This window comes from Magallana gigas, chromosome 8 (assembly GCF_963853765.1).
Source record: "Magallana gigas chromosome 8, xbMagGiga1.1, whole genome shotgun sequence".
Classification (NCBI taxonomy): Eukaryota; Metazoa; Mollusca; class Bivalvia; order Ostreida; family Ostreidae; genus Magallana; species Magallana gigas.
Window position 1 is genome coordinate 22286322 of NC_088860.1, and position 23866 is coordinate 22310187.

Genomic DNA, 23866 nt, shown 5'->3' on the forward strand with positions numbered 1-23866 from the left:
ATAAATTAATTTTTAATGGTCTTGGGGTTAAAACTAAGTATAATTAATATATATAGCACGGGTCAAACCACCCGAGACAATATGTCTGTTGATTGAGCTATGGGTTTAAAAAATTGTCAGCTCTGGATAAAATGAAGTATACACTTTCTGCCGTGAGAATAAACATATTTGAATTTCGAATCAATAAAACTTAATAAAAAATGACCGAAACAAAATAAATATTTTTATATTGTCACTGTTAATTCATTTATTACAATCTAAATTGAGAATGGAAAAGGGATTATAAAGTTGACTTCTGTGTAATGGAGCACGTAGTACTATATTTGCGTTCGCAAAAAAAAAATTGAGCCAGCTCAGAGTAACACGCAGTACTATTAAGCTAGGTCAGCTGATTTTGTAAACACATTTCGCATTGGGTCATGTGGTCTAAATCGACCAATTCAAGATGAGATTGATATCACGTGATCTGCCATAACAAAATTCAGGAAAACAATCGACGTTCGCGGGAGCATAAACTGTGGTGATTTGTTAGGTGTTACTTTCAGTAATTAATTGTTGTCTGCAACTTTGCTTTGTTGCATTTTCAAAGCAGGCTTCTTGCAAACCTCCTTAGAGTTATATTCGCCACCGTTAGTGCTGTCACACGAAGAATTTGAAGTGAAAATGGCTGTGCAAGCACAATTCCAAAATGGCGAAGTGGAGGCCATGCAGATGAACGGGGTAATTGTAGAAGATATTGAGCTGGATGAAGAAGTTGACAACTCTCAACAAGTTGTTGCAACTGCCAGGAAAGTTAAACGCATTCATCGCTCTAGTTCTGGATCGGAGTCATCGAACTCTAACCACGCAGTAGAAAAAAATCTGTCGGGTCCTTTGCAAGTTAGAAAAAATAGCAGAAAGTCCCGAGACGGGAAAGGACGAGGCTTGCCTAAAAAAGGTGGGCCATTTTATTTCGTTAGCAGTACAATTGTTAAATGTAAGCAAATTAATTCTTTTCAAGCCTCTATGTTCTTTATAGCATGAAAAAACATTTCGAATTGTTATTTTGGCTTTGTACCACGTGGTAAGGGTCGGCTGTTTACAAACATACGCAAAAAATACGCACCTGTCCATACACCATATTATGTCATTGCATGGACGTGTTGTTTAAGATTATTTGAAGTAAATTCTAACCTTTATTTGCATGTTTATGTCAGCAATTTTGTTTTCAATCTGTATTTGAGGTAAGTATAATCCTTTGTGACAAAATGGGCTAAGCCCCATCTGCAAAGGTCAAGGTCAACCTGTTTGAGCAATAATATTGTTTACATTCAGCCCAAGAGGTCAGTCTTGTTTTATAGTTGTGGCCACTTTCCAAAAAGTAGCGTTATATGAACATATTTCATATCATGAATCTTGTCTAAAAACAAATTAATGAAATGAAATATGAAATGCAACTCATAAATGAAACTTTTATAGCATTATTCAAGTACAAATGGAACTTTCAGTGTTCCAAATCTTAATATAAATAAGAGTTTATAATAAACCAATGGGATAGACAACTAGTTCACTATACAGTCTGCTATATGTTTACTCCCTAAAATAAAACATAAATAAACAATTATATACAAATTCTATGTATTCTAAGTAAAGTATGTTGTTTTTGACAAGTCTATATTGCTCCCATATAAATTTTAGTTTAATTAATTTTAAAAAAATTAAAATGTATATAGTAAAATTATTTAGATATGGAGCATATGGCTCAGTGGTAAAATGTGTTGGGGCAAGTAACCAACAGGTAGCTGATCAGAGCCCTGCATTGGTCTTTTTGTGTTAATTATATTAAATGAAAATTCAAACAAGACATTAGTATTAATTGAGTATACAATATTAAACTATAGTGTGAACCATTTTCAATAAATTCCATGTTGCCTAAATTGTTTACCATGTCTAAACCTGTCTGTTCACTTCAATGAAGCATATTCCAAGTATATAATGTTATGTTAAGTATAGACTGAAAATGAATCATTTACATTTTTTTTCCTTCTCTTTAACGAAGGAGGTGCAGGGGGCAAAGGCACTTGGGGTGCCCCAGGGGATGAGTTGTTCGAGGATGGTCATTGCAGAGATGTCAAGGACCCTAACTATGACTCAGAAAGTGAAGTAAGTATTCTACTTTCACATTTTTTATTGACGCTTCAAGTCTCTGTATTACTTTTGTCTGTTTGATAATCTTAAAAATGATCAGATATGTTTAGAATTTGCTTTAATAATGGAGATATTTTTTTCTTTAGGATGAATATGTTGTGGATGTGATAAAACCCAAAATTGGATTAGAAGAATTTACCCAAATTTTTGAACCTGTTTTGTTGGAATACTATGATACTGGTAATACGGAAGAAGTTGTTGTAAGTAGCTATAGAAAATTAAAAATCCGCCAGCTTTTCTGTAATTTCAGATGCAAAGAAAGGGGTGTACAAGTTTTAAAATTTTATTTTTGCAGAGGACAATCAACGAATTGGACGTCAATGCGAAAGTGTCTCAGATTTTGGAAATAGCCATCAGTAAAGCTCTGGATCACAAAGCAGCTCATCGAGAAATGACATCCGTCCTGATCTCAGATTTATACGGCAAAATTCTGTCTTCCCAGGACGTAATGAGTGGATTTGATGCGATTCTGGATAACTTGGCAGAATTGACTATCGATACTCCTGAAGCACCATCAGTACGTTCTTCATAGGGCTTTCCATTTATCCAATATTCTTAGTCTTTAGTTCTTTTGCCCAAGGTCTTATTGTTTTATGAACAATTTCTTACACATATCTCTTCCTAACTTCCAACAAAGGTGTGTTATAAGTTATTATTTTTATTGATATTTTAAGGTGATTGGGCAGTTTATTGCTAGAGCAATAGCTGATGACTGCATTGCACCCAAGTATGTGATGAAATTCAAAGGCACAGTTGATGATGAGCATAAACAGGCAGCATTAGACAAAGCAGAGCTTCTCCTCAGCAGAAAGCACGGAATTGTTCGATTGGACAACATTTGGGGCACCGGTGGGGGAATTAGACCAGTTAAATACCTTGTAAAACAGGTTTGTTTTTATAAAACAGGTTTCTTTTTAAATTTAAAAAGTTGAAGAAAAAAAAATACATCTTTTGGAAATCAGAAAATTGTTTATACAACATTTTTATCTAAAGGAATGGAGTGAATTGTTTGCAATATGGCAGATTTATGTTGTTGGGCAGCCTTGTTCAACTTTTGAACTCTCTCTTTCTCTCCCTCCTCCTCCAGATGGTATTGCTGTTGAAGGAGTTCCTATCCTCAGGTGACGTTGCGGAGGCCACCAGGTGTTTACAGGAGCTAGAAGTCCCACACTTTCATCATGAACTGGTTTATGAGGTCAGCGTTTATTAATATGCATTGCATGACATCAGCTGTCAATATTTCCCACCTATATGTTGTATGGGTGACATGGGAGCTATAAATAAATTAACAGGTTATCAATTGGTGTTCCTTTTAGATAAAATTGCATAATGAAAGAGGAAGCTTTATGAGAGATTTAAAAAAAAACATTTATGTGATGATTTATTTATAAACTAAATCTGGAATGTGGTTTATGTGTTCAAGTTTAAGTAGGAGCTTTAAACAGGAAATGTCCCTTTAGCAGGTCTATAAATTGCATAATAAAGTGTCACATACCTCAGACATGCTAACATTTGACAATGATGTATTTGTTTTCAACTTGAAGGATATTGTTGCCTACTAAAGCAAAATATTTCATTCTTTCACAAAATAAATGAAATTGTTTTTATTTATTTTTTGTACTATTTTTCATCTGTTGCATTTAAAACTTTAGTTTGGTAGGTGGGGAAATTTATTTTTTGGTCAAAGTTGCACGGTAGTTTTATTTTAAATGCATGTTGATGAAGAAGAAAATGCATATATATATATATATACAACTTCAATTTTTAACAAAATACAATGCAGTACCATAACAAATAGCATTACCACAAGTGTTGTATTCCGTCATATCTTGAATTAATAGGTAAATAGTAGACATTTGTAATTTAATTATAGGCAACAGTGATGGTACTGGAAGACTCTTCTGAAAGGGCAGCTCACAGAATGTGTGATTTACTGAAATCTCTCAGCGATGCAGTGATTATCACACCAGAACAAATGTCTCAGGTAAAGGCCCAACCCTGTTTAAAATATGATAGCAGGTGCCTGTTTATTATCTGCTGAAAATTCAGTTGTATATCATATAAAGCCACAAGTTAGAGAATCAATTTTGTCATTTTTTCTCAAATATTGTGTATAGCAAGTGACTCAATGGTAAAGTGTAGCAAATTTTGCCAGGTAGTCAGAAAAGTTGTTTATATTCTCCATTGTGGATATTTGATGTTCTCTGTTCTGCATTGTTGTAAGTCTACACAGCTGAATAAAGACATTTATACATGACTTTCTTTTTCTCCAGGGATTTAGAAGAGTGTATGATGCCTTACCAGACATAAGTCTAGACGTTCCTTCTGCTTACACTCTGATGGAGCGGTTTGCGCAAATGTGTCACAGAGATGGTGTTATTTCCACAGCCCTGTTCAGAGAAATGCCTCAAAGGTCAGCCCAAATACCATAAATGCTGCCTTTTGATGAATGTTTGATATTTTACTTTAATTGAATTATGCTACAGAGTTTTTGCATATTTTAAGTTAAATGTCTTTTTTAAGGGGATATACATTTTGACACAGACATTTTGTGTGCACTCTTTCAAAAAGTCAGTTCAGCATTTAGAAACTGGTTTACTTGTGCAGTTAATGCTATGTATTCGTAAAATGTTTTCAAAGTGGTATTTATTTGGCATGTCATGATTATGATGTTTGTTTCAGAGGAAGGAAGAGATTTGTGTCTGAGGGAGATGGTGGAAAAATCAAGGAAACTGTGTAACTGCTCACTCCTCATTGCTGGGATCCATGACCTTGCATCTCCATTAGCAAATGCCAAGGGACACAACCAATTCATACCAGATGTAGACTTAGGTGTTATGTATAAGTAACTAACTTCATGAAACTCTTTCAGTGATTCTGTGCTCGCGCAGCCATCAGTATTTTCTCGGAACTGCGCTATAAACCAGGTGATGGATTTCTTGACAATAAGAGGATTAAAAGTAATAATCAAAGTGCTAAGGTATTCCTACATGTTAGAAAAATAAGTCCCAGACTAACTGAATGTTGATGGTGAATGTTAGACTTTGGATTATTTTTTTTATATTTTGTCGGTACATTGTAGCTTATTAAAGAGTTTGATCCATAAAGTGAAGCTTGACCCTTTTTTTTAATGATGATTTATGGATCAAGATCTTTACACAAGTTACATGTATCTTTATTCCTTTATAGGTTTAAATCAATTACCATGCATTTCAGCGCTTTCATATCAAATACTTGTGAGTGGTTCATTTTAATGTTCATTTTGTATATACTTGTTTTTTTCACAACATTTTATAGTGCTGGGTTTTGATGTGATTTAATTGTAAGGATGAATTCAGAAGGGCATTTACTGTTTGATTTGTCAGATTAGAAGTCTAGTTGCATCAATTTGAGAAAATAACCATGGAGCACCTGTTAATTTTTTAGGACGGTAAATCTTGAAAATGTGTATAAAAATCAATCTTATAATGATTATTGCATGAATTTGCTCTAATGTAAATTTAAAGGCATTTTAGTAAACTGATTTGATTTAATGCTGCATTGACTGAATTTTCCCATTCAGACTGACTAAATGTCCTATATTACATGATCCTCTCTCTCTGATTTACAAAGTTTCTGTGTTCATTTGACTCCCTCACATCTTAAGTTCTAGTCCTATTCATTTTTCTGCCATTTTTGATTTTCTCATCCTTTTTACTGGACCAGTAGGGTTGAAAGAAGGTTAGTGGAAAATGATTTTCTATTAATTTTGATCATTTTGTAAGGGGGTTTCTATATTCTCTCCTCACCCCCACCCCCCCTTTCTTCAACGTGGATGTCCAATTACCTCAAATGTTTTATGCATTTCAAATTACCGGTAACAGCAACATGTATGTAAAATTTATCTCATTAGATTGTGTTGTGTTGGGGGATTAAATACATGACAAGATTTTCCTGTAATATTTCAGTGCAGAATCAACTTGATGCCCTATCATAATTTAATTCCAAATATTTATTTGTAATATATGACACATCATATTTGTGCAATCTTGGCATATCACATATCAATATAAGTTTTGCTTTAAGGCTACTTTCCCTTAAAAAAAACCCCAAATTTCCAAAGTGTAATATTGACTGTAAATGACAACATCTTTACATATAATGGGTTTGTGAATACTCTGTATGTACTTAATATATTATATTGTACAAGTTTAACTTTCTTTTCAAGAATCCTTTTTCCATGATCATTTGTAGTGGTATTTTAACAAGTTTGGTGCAACTATTCATTTGTTACACTGTTTAAACATCTGCACTAAGTGTCAGACAAATAAAAAATGTAAAAAATATTCAACTTTAGTCTTATTTTGTACACTTGTCATGTAGCAGAGTATGGATTTTTGTCAAGGGAATAACAATGACATTATCCTTATTAGTTTCAGAGGTTAAATGTTTAATCTCCAGCCCATTTTGTAATGAGAAATTTCAAATTAAGGTTTACACAGGTCTGAATGGTAATGGCAATTTTACAGTCTGTCTTGAAAATGATTGTTTTACACATGCTGATCGGTAGACTATATTATGTTGTCCAATCAGTATTTTGAGAATTCATTGCTTCATACAACTTTGTAAACAGTTACCTCATAAAAAGTAGGTGACCCTTGTTCGTTTTGACGTTGAGAACACTGCTTGATAGACGTGGAAACTCATAACTCTCTTGCTTCTTAAAAGAAGATGACCCAGACTACATGGAAAGATTTTGTCTTGACATACTGTATATGTCTGGAGAATTTAACCCACTGATGTTCATGTTATATAAAAGTTTTACCCTTGCAGTATTGTAAAATGAAGGACATATATGTTTCTAAAACATTTCTTGTTAAATGGTTCCTTATTTTTGAAGTTTTCATGTCCAGTAATTTTTCCTACCGTAGAATTAAGTTCAAGCAGTATTTTGAGTACAATAACAATCTATAGAATAAAGCAACAACAAATTTTGTATCTTCATTCAAAATATCAATAAATTACAGAAAAAAATAAAACTTAAAGAATGATATAACAGATAGGAGCAATAACTCACTGTAAATTTCTTCATGTAATTGTAAAATCATAACATAACACAAACTGCTTGAGACCACATCTGTTACACAAAGAGTAACTTTAAATATTGTCTGAAACTCAATGTTTAGAAACATATCAAAATTCCCAAGCAGAATTATCTGTCCTGTTCAAATATTATATATTTGGATTTAAGCCCATTTTGTGCTGGAGAGGGGAAAAGTGTTTACGAATAATCCACTGCTTTTTGTTGACCAATCAAACAAGGGTTTCAGTTGGTCGAGTAATACGGCCAATCATCATCCTGATTGTCCCATCGTTCCCTCCTGATCCGAGCTCTCCTAAAAACAATAATGTGATTGGTAATTAATATGCAATTATAAAACTAAGAAAATAATAACTTTATATATTGAAAGAAAGAGAGACGCACACACAGAAAAACTTTTTCATCAATGATGTATCTCTCATAGACTAACTAGTACTGCGGGAAAAAAACATTACAATAAAGCTGCATGTGCTCTAATTTCAATTATGAATATTTTAAAAAGATTGATGCACATTAATGTTATATTCTGATGGAATTTCAAAAAAGGGACCATTTTGATATCACATATATGCTTCTATTTAGTGCAAATAAACGAGACAAATGGATTACAAACTTATTTTATGTTACTGGTAATTCTTTCAGAATCATTGATATATTGATTACAACATTTACTTAAATTTTATTAAATGACAGTTAATGAATATGAACTCTAATTGCAATTGCCCATAAACACCCATATATTGTTTAATTGAGTCTGGCCAAAACCAATACAACCCTGAAAAGGATTTTAAACCAAATAAACATTGATAAAACAAAACACCAGTAGCACATGTATATATAGCAGTCTATATCCAGTTCAAACATGGCTCAAAATTAATACTTTAGCCTAGTAACACAATTATAAGTACTGAACATGTATAAGTAATACAATTTACTGGTAAATTTTATAAGGTTAAAGTGTGTCTATTAAAATCAGCTCAGTTTAATGACATTAATTAATAAAAGGGATATTTTTTTCCCCCAATTTTTTTTTTCATTTCAGGTAAGCAAAAGGTTGAAAGGAAAAAAACCCACAAGTAAATAAGGTGAAACTCCTCACCATTTACAAATGATTTACAGTAAAACCCCCAAATTATGTTTAATTAGATCCCATTTATTTAAACATAAAAAGATACACAAATATACTGTAGTAGATTCCTAATTAAACGTGAGGAATTAATATTCACATAAAACTGAGAGAAGCAGATGTAAACTACATGAAACTAGGATCAATATATCATCTTTGCAATTTTATTTTCTTGCGATTTGATGCAAATTGATGTAACTACTGAATCGAGAACTCGCGTGAAATTAGAAATCTAGTCGTTGCAGTTTAAACAAAGTAGCAGACTTTACATATATTCATTCACATATAAGTATTATAAATGAATGACCATATACTTATATAATCTTATACAATTTGTCTGCTTCGAACTTGGAACTTGGAAAATAACGGAAATATATGAATATACTTTTTAAACAGTTATAAAGTTTTGTAATTATTAAGAAAACTCAGAATAAAGAACAACCAAAAAAAAACCACCCCAAAGCAATAAAATTGAGTGGAACGGTTTTCATGCAGTGTTGGAATGTGCTACCTTGATAACTTTATTATACATGTAAAAGATGATAAGCCTGCATGTGCATGCATGTAAGAGACACAGTTGTTGGGTCACAGATAAATCACCACATTGTCTGCCATGCAAGAAGTACTGTATTTATAACTGGGTTTATTTTAGCTGGTGCAAATTGTTGCATTTTGATTCCAAATTGAAGTACCAGTATATAATTTAGAAATAATTTTTTTTTGCAATCTGTTTTTTGCAGTTGAGATTAAACCACATTTTAATTTGCAAAAAGTACATAGATTTACCAGCACAAAAAATCCAGTTATATATTGGTAGTAAATAAGCTTTAAAAATTGAAGTTTTTAATTATTTGATGATATCAATTGAATTCACGATATCTTCAAATGATTGATGATATCTTCAGTTATGAATTATTATATACTAGTATTTTCATTTGCAAAATTAATGCAACCAAGCAAGAATTAAATTGATGCAAGCATTAATTGAATTGAGACATCAATGATCAAATTGATGTGCACATCAATTAAATAAATGATATTAAAATAATTTGTTGATAGCAAAAATTAATTTGTTGTGCATATTAATTTAATTAAATGTTTCCATAAAATTAAAGAAATCATCAATTCATATTAGACCGATTGAGGTCTGGGTCATTTGCGAGCAATAATTCCCCAATCTTTTTAAGTGTGATAAAAATGTGATGGCGATGGCTGCATTCATTTGACGAATGGATTTAATGATATCTTCATATAATGAAGTAGTCATCAATAATTTGTGTTTATATTAATTCTAGTTCTCCATATTAAAGGGACTTTGACACGATTTGACTTAAAATTTTCAAATTTTATTTTTCCATTTTCAATGTTTATACTGATAAATATAAAAGTTTATAATGCTATGTCAAAATTTGAAACTTAAACATCAAGTTATAAGCGAGATACAGAGTTCATAATTCTTTGTCTTGTAAACAAATTAGCTCGAATATTGTCATTTTTTACATACGTGTTGTATTGGTGTAAGTTTCAATCAAATGTACCTTTCTTTTGTTGATAATAGTATTTACAAAGATATTGAATTAGCTTAAATTGTTTTTTTACATGTCATTTTGTCTACGAATTGGTAATTCTCTTCATTACATTTTTGTAAACAACTATAAGACTTGAGCTTTGTTTACATAACAACCAATTCTTACCTCTGTATCTCACTTGTAACTTGACTTTAACATTCAATATTTTGGTCAATCATTTAAAATGCACCAGTTAACCATTTTATACATAAAAAATAAAAATAAAATTTTTGATCTCGAATCATGTTCAAGTCCCTTTAAGAGGTTAATTGTGTATTGATACAGTATATAAACATGTGGCTAATACCCGTTAAAAGATATGTATAGAAAATTGAAAATTTTTAGCCCTCTCTTTTTTTCAAGTGATCATTAGTAAAGGTTTGGAGAGAATTAAATAAAATTTTGTTGTGAGAGATAAATTTAAGGGATCGATTGATGATAAATCTATCACCATGGTAAAAAGAGTACTATGCAATTATTACAGTCATATAATGCATGTTTCCTCTAAATGAATCCCATGATTATAGGAGATATTTGTTTACACTAACCTGTACATCTTAAACCTAGAAATGATTGTCGTTCAGATTACATAATGAGCTGTATAATGCATGTACATTATAACATTGATAATTGCAGACACACAGAAAGCATATGATGAAAAAAAAAATAAGCAGACAAATACTTCAATTAAACCATGTATACACTTTATGCACAATATATTTGAGAGCCAAACCTCTGTTTTATTTCGTTTTCTTATTGCCATCCGTCTGTACAAAATTGAAGTGTAAGAAATGATCATTTGAACCTTACTCCACAGAACAAAATCTTTTTGACTAATCTAGTATGCAAGATATAAAAAATTGCCACAATTCTGATCCAAATCTATCAATATGTTTTTAACAATCTTTCAACTAAGCAATGTGAATTTAACTCTAAAGGGGTTAACTGTTGCATGAAGAAACACGTACAATACAGATGAGTTAAATATAGTTCATAATGTTTATTTTTTTCCCAAACTAATTAATTTTCAAACATGCAAATTTTCCAAATAATTGTTTAAAAATTTACTAATCAATTAAAACATACATTTTTTATAGCATTTATTTATCATCTATGAACAAGTTGAGGAAGCTGACCTAATCCGTTCTAAAAAGCTCTAAATTAAGCTTTGTTACTCAGTGATTAACAAAAGGAGAGCTAGAAGGATTAAGATGGAGACAAGATTAAAGCACTCTCAGTACTTTGATTATTTTACCTGTTGACATTGTTGGCCAGCAACTTTACATCAGCCATGGTGATCAATTTTTCATCAGAAACAACAAGCTGGCCTTCATGATGCTGAACTCCTTTACCTAAAGAAAAAAAATTGAAAGAAAAACTTACTTAATTAAACTCTTTTCTAAAAACTATGATGACCTTGTAAGAGGCTAACAATTTTGCATGACTGATAAAAAACTTAATTCTTCTTTTGACCCTTATTCACAAGACAAATGAGTCACTAGGGCTGTGTTCAAGAAAGTAGCTGCTACCCTTGCATGCTGCTAGATATCTAGGTCCTACTGAAAGCACTGAATGAACTAGAAAACTGACCAGTCAGGAAGGGCCCCGCTATGACAATTAATATAGAGAAGTGAAAAAAACTTTGAATTCCATCCTCTTTATATTAACAATGATGAAAAAAAATGCCAGGCATAAGATGTAAAGAACTGCAATATATATAAGGTGGTAAAAAAAAAAAGAAATGAAAATTATAAGTAACAACTGTATTTTTAAAATTTCAAGATAATTCCTGAATGTCCAAAAACTCTAAATAGTAACCTTGTATCTGCATAAAACAGGGATAACCTCATGTCTTATAAAAAAAACTAAATTAAATGTGTATTTAAAAAAGATTTAAACAGGTGTTTTATAAAATGCAAGCCTTCAGTGAATGCAAATACATTGTATCACCCAGGGCTGACCTCAACTTCAAAACAAACATCAGTTGCAGACAAAGGTGTTCATTAATCTTCATATGACAAATAGAGATAAGCCTCTAAATTTTCTGCAGCAGGCAAGATAATTAATCCCAGGGGATTAATTGTTCTGCTCTCTCATCCTTTTCTTCTAAATTTACAATAAGATTTTTTTTTCAGAAATGACAGAATGGGGTTATTATCTGATTACCTGTTAAAATTAACAGCATAAAGGCAGAAAAAAATAAAATTAATAATTAAAAAATAAAATAGTGAAAAAGGATATCTTAATATAAATATTGATTTTAGAATTCAATAAAATTATCATAAATCATTGTGTACGGTATTTGAACCAAAATAAAGTATGAATATTATATATTTTAAATCCTTATTTCAAAGAATGTACACAATACTACACATCATTCAAAATTGACCTTAACTTCAAAACAAAGTTCATTTGCAGACACAGGCAGTGCAGTAATTAATCTCAATATGACAGATATAGATAAAGCTTAGGATTTTCTTCCTGTGGAAGGTTAATTAATCCCAAAGGACAAATATTGCACAGCCTTCCAAGTATACAATGGTAACATTCTCAGCAGTTATCTCTCTTTGCCCATACATTATTATGCATAGTTAAGGAATCTACCCCACCACCCCAGCTCCAAACCAGAAGACATAGAGAACCAAACTTAGCATCAAAATATGTATTTCTGCCCACTGAACTACCATACCAAATTTGAACTTGATTGGGCAACCATGAAAAAAGTTAATAGAAAAAAACAGAAAATTTGTGGACGGAAGAGTGACAGACGGACGGACAGAAGGACGGACGGACAGAGTGATTACTATAGGGCACCCGCAAATCCTTGCGGGGCCCTAATTATATGTATAACAGTTGTAATTACATGCATTGTACTAATTAGCTAGCATACAATGTACATCGTTCAAGACAGTACATAGAGCTACATGCAGGTATCTGCTATGATCTTGAATGCAGCCCGGCTAGCATATTTACTCATTGTTAAAAACCAGGGGTTGCATGATAACGCTTCTGTTATTATAATATTGTTTCCAAGTATTGTTTTTTCTCCTTATTTTTTATGTCAATTGAACATACTCTTACCAGAACTAGAACTGCTGGGGCGCTCTCGCCATTCTACAACCTTACGAGCAATGTTCTCCCTCACAGATTTTGCAATGGAGTCCAGATTCAGATACCCAGCTATCTCTGAAACAGCTGCTCAGGAAAATACATGGATGTTAATCGATGAGCATGGTTCGCAATTATGAAATGTTCATTACAGAATCACGTAACAAGTACGCATAATCATTACTTACAGCACATACTTTACGTATAATATTTGGAGTGTTTGATATTTAGTGGAAATTAGTTTTTGAACAAGTTGGCATAGATTTGAATTATCATATTTCTGAATGTGACTATTCTTATACACATATGCATGGCATTTAGCAATGAACTTGATAAAGCAGATGCCGCATTCTGCCAAAAGCGCTAAATAGAATACACAACCAAATGTAGTACGTTTACAGTAATAACAGAGGTATGCAATCATTAAAGCATTTGCTGTTAAGCTATATTGTATGAGTAAGATCCATATATATAGTAGTACACATATTTGCATGTGATTATAGTTGTCAGCCTTTCAGGGATAAAAAATGAGACATGTGATACTTGGTTTACAGTACTTGCAAGCTTACAACAGAGCTTGACCAAATGTTTAGGGTTTCATCATAGAGACAATTTGTTGAAAGGATACGAGATAGCCTCATCAGTGGCACTGTGTCTCGGTAGCCATCGAATCTGGCTGCCACCTCTGCCTCCTTGAACAGTTTCTTCCTCAGCCTCTCTGATGAGGTGGTGACGATTTCATCCAGTGAGGTGTTAAACTCCTTCCACGTCATCCCTTGAGAGGGAGGTTGTCCCCCTTGGACTGGGATTATCTTGTGTTCCATCTGAAACCAATTAGATATAATTTACAATAAATTTGGTAAGAGGAGATAAAAGAGCATGCTTTTATCAAATGCTCTTCATTATGATTGGAAAAAATACAGTATCAAATAAAAATTAATCAAATAAACGACACTTTTGCAGGTTTTAATGATTGAATTCAAGGTAGAGAGAATATATTTTTGAAAAAGACAAATATGACATGTTGTGCATCCTGTGCATTAATCTCGAGGTTCAAATATATTTTACAGTAGTATATACCTCTTGGAAGCAAGGTTCTCTGTATTTGAGGATTAAATGCATCAGGAACTGGCAGACAAGCTGGGGAGAAATCTTGTTCTCGCTGAAGGAGGTGTAGCTCATGTGAAGAGTCTCCAGATCATCCTCCTGTTAACATAATATGTGCATCATATGTTTTATATTTTATTCCCTGTATGGCTTGTAACACTTGATTTTGATATGGATTTCAAATACATACTGTTGAATCATTTAAATTTGTGGGGGCCTATTTACTTGGAATGTCAATTTTGTTAAAGGAATGTTAGGATGTAAATTTGTGCATTTGTAATTGGTTGGAAATGTTAATTCATGGATAAAGGGTATACCCACAAAATCCATAAAAATTGAGTCACCATAAATATAAAATTTCCAGTCTTTATTTGTTGAGGAGGAGGGAGGGGTAAAATTTTAAGGATTTTATGAGTAATTGATTTTATCCTTGTATATGAATAAGATCTTTGAACATGAATGATTCCATCAGAAAGAAAAAGACCAGTAATATTAAAGAAGGCTTGAGGACCAAAAACTGACCCCCATGAACGGATAGACGACGTGAGCAAAGGCACGGAAGTCCTCCACTTCCTTCCACTCCACCACGGTGATGAAGTCACACATCAGCATCATGTAGCGGAAGCAAGCTCCGTCCAAGTTACCACACAGGACGTTCCCAAATACCTGAATGGTCTGAAGTAAAAAAAAAAAAGTGTGCCAAAAAATAGGTTAAAATCAATTATAAAATGTTTTTTGTCAGATTTGTGTATTTGCATTTTTGTATTTTCTGTCTTATCTTTTTTATATAGCTGAGTTGTTATAAATAACACCTCTGCCCAAATTTTAGACACTATGGGTTATGTGTATAGAGTGGGCAAAATTAGGACAATTTTTTCACAAAAAAACTTTTGGAAACTGATTTTTCATTTTTGAAGCATATTAACAAACAAAATGATTACTGTGTAGTTTTTAAATTACCTTATTCATGGAGGAATATTCTGCAATGGCTGACAAAAGGTCGTGTGTACACAGGTACATGATGTCATCAATCAGGTATCGCTCTTGCATGAATAAATACAATCGATCCTACCAAAAATATATCCAATTAAAAAATACTCTGTTTATTATCTCCCCTGAAATGTTTTTAAACATACACTGTTGAAAAGGACACTTATCATTTTTATTAGCATGTGTACTTGCATAAGCGCTTTTTTCCTTAATGATAAACATATCGTTCAGTCTCATTGAAATAAAGTTAATTTAAGGGCTATCCCTTATAAAGGATTTAGTTCTCTTAATGAATGTCATATATATGTATTTACCAGGACAGAAAATTCAAAGTCCTTCTCTTCTACAATTTTATCTCCTTCCAACATGTAGGCCCAGAACTGTTCAATCTGTGAGAGCGTCCTTCCCTGTTGTCAAAAGAAAGTAATTACTGGTATTTACTATACATAAACTATAGCATATTTGATATTCAATCCTTGCAGATCTTTCTTCAATTGGATGGACTCCATGAGAAACATATACTGCAGGAAAGACAAGGGACTGAACATGAAGACAGAAAGTAAATCAATGCCACCCCCTCCCCTAATTTTTTTAATTTTTCAAATATTATTCACAGGTACATGTAGATGTTGGGCACATGATATTGTGGGTGTATAGGAGACGTGACTTACTATTGATAGCATTCTGGGAATTTTCCTCTCCAGCTCCCCTGCTCTGTCTTTGTAATCATCAAACATTCTGTGCATTGTGTGTTGCTGCAAGGGACAAAGAATTTCAAAGTTTATTAACATACCATCATTGCAGTTATCTAAACATAAACATTTAATAAAAGGTATTTTGAACACTTAATTGCAAATACTTATAAAATGTATTACTGTAGGTGTAATTAATTCAATAAATCAATGAAAAAAAATGAGAGAAATTTTAAACACCCTTAATAAAGTAAATAAACATTATGCGTCAACTATTTACCAAGTGAGCTTCACTGCCCACTAGACTAGGACTCTCCCGGGAGGTGGCAGGAGTGTGGCCAATGGGGATACTGTCCATGTGACGTGTGTACGTCCCCGCGGTAGAGGGCATGTCCAGGGAATACTCCGGGGTCTGGGGCTTCATGATCTCCCTGTGTTAATTCAGATGCACAGAGGTGTACCGGGGTAATAAGAAGTGTATGCTATTGGATATTTCAATTGACACTTTAGCACTCTGATTAAAGTAGATGACAAACTATGCTAATTCTATACAATTGATGTTATTGCTTTTCAATTAAGTAGTAATTAATACTTCACTTACTCGGTTTTCTTACAGAGACTTCGATTAAATTCATGAAATCAACAATAAAGCAGACTTCGCTATAATCATAATATTCTGGGAGTGTCTGATACACATGTATTTAAAGTTAATAGCTAACTCACTCAATCAGTTCCTTGTTGATTCGTACTTTGGGCCTGGTGATCTTGAGATGGGTACAGTTGTGAGGGAGGACTATGACCTTGTCACTCCCAGGGAGTTTGTGTGGACATATCACAGTCTGTTAATTAAAGAAATTACACACATGTATATTTACAAGGGTTAATTTCACCCATACATTATGTACCGGTATACACCAAATGATCAAACAAATAAGAAATATTTGTACAACAATTGGTCTGAATTCTGCTATGAGGTATGATTACTACCATTAATTTGATTGAAACATGGCAATATAACATGTAGCATGTTATAAAAATCACAGTCCTTTGTACTTGAATTAATCCACTATGGCAGCTAGAATATTTGTGTACATACTAGGATAAAAATAACTGTATGATTCTTCCTTAGATGTTTCACACCATTCCTTCTTCATATTACCTTGTTCATATACGTTATACATGCATTGCTTATTATGTAAAAAAAGACTATATACCTTTTCTCCACAGCTGGGGCAAAATTTTGCATCCTTGAATTCTTCAAAAGAGCGCCCTTGATTGTTTGAGGAGTAGAGCATGGCGGCATATTTACTAAAGACCCTCTCCTGGGGAATAAACGGGTCAGCGTCCGGTCCCTCCTCATCATCATTATCATCGTTGAGACCCGCTGACAAAATGGAGTCTGCAGAAATATAAAATTCAGTGACTTAAATTACTACGCAACAACTGAATGCATATCCTATTGGGTGAAAAAAGCTATACTCTCATGGTCCAGTAATTCAACAAAGACTGATAATATATATATGTATCATTACTGTGCAGTTGCAAATGGGTATTAAATATTTCTTTTATCATTTTACATATTTTGGTTGAATATCAGGATTTTATACCATTAATATTCTTGTTGAAGTGATGTTAAAAGCAATTTGTGCTGTATTTTAACCTTTGTTTCTGAATTCTATGCATTTACAGTTGTCTAAACCTTCATTTCTTTATATAATTTCAAAAATTTAACCATGCATGAAATGATATTCTTCTTAATATTTCAAATTCTCACTATGACTAATAGCTACACATTCAACACATTTAGTACTACTTGTACTAATGAAGGCTCTATGCACTCTTGAATCTAATGATGAATTTCAAAATGAAATGCAAGTAAGTTAACATAATAAATATCTTTTGTAGAAAATGTACGAAATTTTAACAATTTGATTTCATCTGCACAATGCAAAAGAATAGCAATGCATTTATTGCTTTAATAAACAACTGAAATGTGCATACTTAATTCTACAACTTGAATTTAAATGAATTAACATCAATTGCAACAAAAATAGGATTTTATAGTACTGTACTGAAAACACAATATCATAAGTGGAAAACTGACAAAAAATAATCACAAAAATGGAAGGTGTACGACAAGGTGAATGAATGTGACATTGGCTGTTATAGCATATATAAAATGTGTACTCTTTACCAGGATCTAAAACTATATCTGAAAAAAAATGTAAGTTTTTATATTAAAATGAGGTGAACATTTATTAGATAATATACAATTTAAAAAATATTCAATTTGGTTTTTGGTAAATCATTTTCTTAACAATAAAATCTTTTTCTCAATAAGTTGAATATTCATTATGCTTCTATCAAGTTTCTTAACACTTTGGGTTGTATAATTACCTGATTTATTAAGTCCGGCAGGATCTGGCATTTTTCCTGTTCCTTTTCGCTTCCTGTAAGTACACAAAGTTAATACATGTATTTATGGGATTATAATTTCTTAGAGATATTCTTGTTTACTAATTGACATAACATGGTCACACTAGATGATGATGATTTAGTGATGGCCGGTACATTTTTTACTTACGTGACTGTGGGTTTATTTTGCTCTAGGATTTCCAGCTGTTTCATAAGCATTTTGCAATGCTCTTTTAGTAATGCCAACTCGTTGCTGATGTCTCCAACATTGAATTTAAAGCGCTCTTGTACGGCTTCAAGCTGTAATTATAAATGTTTTGTATCATTTTCTCTTACCTTACCTAGGTAAAAAATTATACATTTTACTTTAAATCTGCTCTCTTCATTTAATTACAGTGTAAAAGTGGTTATTTATGCTAGGGGAAATTTACACTAGTTAGGCTGAAAACCGCGTTCATTACCGCATTAATTACCCACGCGCATATGGTAGAAAAATAAACAATTAGAGTGGTAAATTGCGCATCCGCACATTTAATACCCATGCATACTGTTTGACCATAGAAATTGCGTACGCAACCACCAGCGTAAATAACCATTTTTACAGTAACATTGCCTCCACTCCCAATGAATGATATCCTCATTTCTTTAAAACTTGCACTGTTAAAATTCATTTAACAATGGCTTCTACCCTCATGACTGATCTCCCCTGTTTCATGTTGCAACTAAAGATTTAGAACCATTTGAACAAGAGCTTTGACTTTGGGTAGTTGTGTCAAACAGCAATGAGACAATATAGGCTTGTCTGTTTCATTGCTAGCCACTCAGCCATGGCTCTTTGAAATCAACAAGTTTTGGCTGGCTTTTAAGCTAAAACAATGCAAAGACTACCGTACACAATCGTTGTATATTTCCCTTGAAACCACTTCATTTTTAACTTGTTTTGATGCAAGGAATAGATAATTACACCCAACTGAAAGTCCAAGGTCTTCTTAAAATGATTCTAATATGCACTCTTGTAATTAGCAATGAATATCCTACAGAGACTTCTACCCATATGTCTCCTTTTAGTTACGTTTCCTTAAATATTTTTAACCTCCTAGTCAGCTTGCTCTACATCAATCTCCTAACATTAATTAGTTTAAACCGACAATTACTTCTCCCTTTGTGGAGGATCATCCTTTATACTAACACAAAAGTTAGCCTCTACAAAGACTTAATTCTCCCTTATAAATATTTTCTCCTCTCTTTATCTCTTGGTAAGCCTGCTCTTGTATATTAATCTCCTGATATTAATTTTTCCCTTTGTAAAAGACCCTTCCCCATATTAAAACATAGCTCCTACAAAGACTTAATTCTCTCCATACATATTTTATTTCCCCCTCCTTACCTTTTTGCCAGACTGCTCTAAAGCCATATACCGTATAATGACAAAGTTTTCCCTTTACCCCCTCATGAAGGATACTTTTCATATTATAAAACAGGAGTCCCTTCAATGCCCCCCCCCCCCCCTCTCCTCCCTTACACATATTTTGGCCTCCCTTACCTCCTGGTCGGCCTGCTCTATATCCATCTCCTGAACCTCATACTCAGCGTCCGTCAGGTCGTCTCTGTCGTCTATCTTCATCAGCTCCGATTTATGCTCCTCCAAAAATTTATCAAATTCTGTAAGAGTAGAAAATATGCTCGGAGTTGCACCTTAAATTTGTACAATCCCCATAGCAATATTTGCAGAATTTTAATGAAATAATGTTGGTAATTTTGTTCAAACTCTTAAAAACCTAACAAAAACACACATATTAAATATATCATTGAATCTAAATAGAAAAAAAAATCATTTGTACTAAAATTTATAATTCTATTGTGTACCGTACTTAATATTCTGAAAAGTATTCTACCATAGATAGACATTTGTAGGTCCTCCACATCCTCTGGAAAAGTTTGTAATACAAGTCTGACTTAATTTTTATATTCTTTAAAGATATCAAGTTCAATCATGCCTTTGACTTGAAAATGACAGTAAAAATGTTCAATTTTGCGGAAAAATGAACTTTTTACAAATATATTGCTTTCCATAAAAACAAAAGTTCCTCATGCTATATAAATCAAACTCAGGACCTGCGGGCTAGCAGACCGAAGTTATACCCACTGCGCTACAGAAACAGACACCCAATTTTGGTGACATAAACAGTTTCAAACTGAGTTAAAATAGCCATGTTGTGACGTACTGCCATAAAAAGTAAATGTCAGGGTGTCAAGGACCCTTTTAAAACTTGCTAATCTAGGATGAAAAGCCTGACTGAATTTTTGCTATTTCGCTATCCCTTCAATGAGTATTTTACCTTCCACTGCAGTATTCATGACACTCATGATCTGATCTTCCAATTTCTGGGCAGCCTCAATATTGTTCATCAAGTTAGCCTGGTAACAAATAGGAATGTTTTTTTGATTATGAATATCTTCATGATTAATTTCAATTGTATTTACAATGCTCTCTACCTTTCCATTATGATGTTGTAATTATCAAAATTTAGGAAAAGGTATACATGTGTTATTTAATTATCTAATAGCAGGTTATTTTGGTGGGTGTACAATTTTGTGATATGATAAAAATAAGATGTACATGAGTGGCTCTTATTTAATTTTCTATTATACAAGTTTTAAGGGGCAATTTGATTTTAACTGCCAAATTTACCAGTATCACCCATCAAATTGCATGACCAAGGTACTTTATATTAATAGTAAAGTCACTTATAGTTAATAAAAACAACAAAACTTTTATTTTATATACCCTTTTCGTTGAGATGACAGGCTTTATCTTTCGATCAAGACTTTCTGAGGATTCACCGGTCTCAAGAAATGCTGTTATAAGAAAAAAAAAATTAATTTACAGTTGAACCATTAAAAATCCTGCCATTCTCTCTCTCTCTCTCTGATCTCTCTTCTCTCTCTCTCTCGCTTAAAAAAAAAAGAAGGTATGGTTCTTTAATACCATAGTAGAGGTCATCGTATCCCTTCTTGTATCGTGCCAAGTTCTCGATTTCCTGATGTGCCTCGTCCAATGAATCCTGAAGGTCATTGATGTCACCTTCTAACCTTTGTTCCATGTCCTCTGACCTCTCCCTCTCCTCTTTTAATTCTTCCTCGACCCTTTGATAGAGATACAAATGTCATGGAATGTCTTTATTGAGCAACAATGCATCTTACCTTTACAATACTTAAACTTCCATTAAAATGGTTAAATTTAATGTTATTCTTTATATGATTATCATAATATCAGAACAAAAACTTGAACTTTTTCTCTATTCAATGTTTAAAATATTGTCTGATTTCTTGTCAAACAGACTGCGTTGCCCTTACACTTACACTCAAAAAAACTTCACTGGCCATGCAAGTACATGAATACAAGAATGACAGTAACAAAATATACTGGGGCACACTGCCTAAAAGTGTATTCAGGAATTTATCCAGTAATTTTAGGAAATTTGGTCTGTTCCCCCCAAAAAATGGATTCTTTTTTTTTTACCGGTATTCTTAATAAACACGTAGCGGTGAGTACCAATGCTTTATCTACAATTCAAGATTTACCTGGTGATGTCTGCCTCCTTCTGCCTTAGATCCTCCTCCTGGCCCTCAATTTTATGATTCAGCTCCTCAATGTTCTCCTCCAGCTGTGCTATCTTCTGTTGAGATTCCTCAAACTGCTTGTGTTTATCAAACAACCTTAAAAGAAGATCAAATTGTTGTATAAATATACCAAAATTGTAATTTATGTACAGTATATGAGAAAATTTATATAGAGAGCACTTAATTGTAATAAAATTCACATATAATCAACTTCTTAAACTGTCAAAAAAGGACATCATCCATCTATGGCATCTTTTTTTTTTAATTCTACCTGCGCTTGACTTCCTCCAGCTGCTCTGACAGTAGATCTTGTTTATCATCCCTCTCATCAAATATCCTCTTCATTAGAGTAAAGTATGGAATTTTTGTCACTGTTCCGTCAGTGTGTGTGGTCAGATCCTCACTGTACACAGCATCTACATAAAAAAGTTGCATATAAAACTTGCCCACATTTACATACTGTTAACCAACTTTTGTTTGTGAGCGAAAATTTTTCATAATCTTCGCGGGAGCCTCGTTGTCAAGAATATTTCTTGAGGGAGCAAGTACTTAATTGATCAGAACAGATGTAAATAACAACACAGGTGTGGTGAAGTCTTCAATGCAAAAATTAGTCATGGAAAAAAAAATCAACAATGCATCCACTGGCATCCTAGTCAAAATTCTTAAACATTAAGCTTTCATAAAGTAATACTTTTTATGTGGAGTAAAGTTAACAGATAAACATACCAAATAAATCATCCTTGATTTTAGTGAATATCCTGGTATACACCCCAAGCTTAGGAACTAGATCGTCTAGAACCCTGAAGGCAATTCTGATGCGCTCTTCATTTGGAACACCTCCTACTGATGGGTTTTCCACACACATCAACTCATAGTTTTTCACTGTAAGCAGACAGATAAAAAATATTTCATTTGAACATAAATACTGACTTTAACTATTCAACACTAATAAAAGTTATATCCATGTTAATTTTTCCTCTCTCTCTCAAATTGACTGTAAAATCTCAAATGTATTTAAATTTAGTGCATGATTCAAATAAATCGTGGAAATAAAAACAGCAATTTAAAGTTCATATGGATTTTTAAAGGAGGTTAGTTTATGAATAAAAATGCACTGCATGTCTTCTGATAATCAAGATCAAGATTTATGAACATGATCAGTTAATTAGCAAGGGTAAAAACTGAGCTTTGTAATAGATCCAAATTTTGTAGATACTTAGACTAAATATTCAAAATATTTTTTTTCGTAATCAAATATTTAAAGGGTTGATGAAAGAGCAGATATAATTTGGTATCTTAATAAACAACTGAGAATATTCGGGTGAAACGAGCACTTGCTGAAGTGTTCCAAACCCTATTTAGGATTAAAGAATTTCAAAGATTGTGTCTACCTTGAGCAAAACTACTATCTACAGCTTTAGAAGTCTTCCGTGACTCCATGATTTTATGCAATCTCTTTTTACTCCAATTCAGGACAGTGTAACCAAGCAAGCCATATTTGGTGTCTAAACGAAAAACCCAAACAAGCACCACGCTTAAATCCGGTTTCGCTGAAAGCCAACGAGCGATTTCTCCCCCACTGATGTACTTGTAAACTTACTTGTTTTTTGTGTTTGTTTATTTTATCATATCATATAATTGATATGCCAGTGGTCTTGTTTTGAGACAATAAAGATTCAAATTTAATTGAATTACTTAATCCCCTTCGTCACCAATCAGGGAATATATGAATCTATATATTTGAGCATATTAAAGATTCACTTTCATTGGTAGTAGTCGAGTTTAAAAGGCTTATCATACTAAAAAAAATTGGATCTAGCATTCAACGTCGCAACATACAGCATGTCTAACTTTAATATACATGCAATGATGTACTTTGCAGAACAAGGTTCCTCTGATAACGTTATGTGCTTTAGAAATCATTAATATTTTTTCCTTACTTTACTAACCTAGATAGAAACATGTA

General features: G+C 32.8%; 2 protein-coding genes across 5 annotated transcripts; one reads left to right on the forward strand and one right to left on the reverse strand.

The window, feature by feature from the left end:
* The first annotated feature begins 464 nt into the window (after positions 1 to 464).
* On the forward strand, positions 465 to 5138 carry LOC105325372 (programmed cell death protein 4). The gene is made up of 9 exons (XM_034472333.2): positions 465 to 937; positions 2039 to 2142; positions 2274 to 2387; positions 2483 to 2704; positions 2862 to 3074; positions 3275 to 3382; positions 4061 to 4171; positions 4461 to 4600; positions 4870 to 5138. Exons 1-9 carry the CDS (start codon positions 664 to 666, stop codon positions 4925 to 4927), a joined length of 1344 nt encoding a protein of 447 aa, XP_034328224.2. The 5' UTR covers positions 465 to 663; the 3' UTR covers positions 4928 to 5138.
* A 2283-nt stretch (positions 5139 to 7421) lies between these two features.
* On the reverse strand, positions 7422 to 23412 carry LOC105325362 (uncharacterized). Of its 4 annotated transcripts, none has more exons than XM_034472324.2 (24): positions 23292 to 23412; positions 22627 to 22782; positions 22169 to 22313; positions 21859 to 21993; positions 21263 to 21420; positions 21062 to 21132; positions 20613 to 20691; positions 19817 to 19935; positions 18443 to 18573; positions 18256 to 18308; positions 18053 to 18070; positions 17073 to 17257; positions 16582 to 16697; positions 16139 to 16289; positions 15838 to 15921; positions 15481 to 15573; positions 15137 to 15244; positions 14699 to 14851; positions 14150 to 14275; positions 13698 to 13893; positions 13043 to 13147; positions 11217 to 11313; positions 10510 to 10524; positions 7422 to 7562 (listed from the first exon to the last, which is right to left on the reverse strand). In XM_034472324.2, the coding sequence occupies exons 1-24, from the start codon at positions 23338 to 23340 to the stop codon at positions 7493 to 7495; spliced, it is 2613 nt and encodes an 870-aa protein (XP_034328215.2). In that variant the 5' UTR covers positions 23341 to 23412; the 3' UTR covers positions 7422 to 7492. The 4 variants fall into 4 exon arrangements, with proteins under 4 accessions (XP_034328215.2, XP_034328216.2, XP_034328218.2 ...); XM_034472325.2 differs by lacking the exon at positions 10510 to 10524 and adding an exon at positions 10695 to 10728; XM_034472327.2 differs by lacking the exon at positions 18053 to 18070.
* Positions 23413 to 23866: the final 454 nt, after the last annotated feature.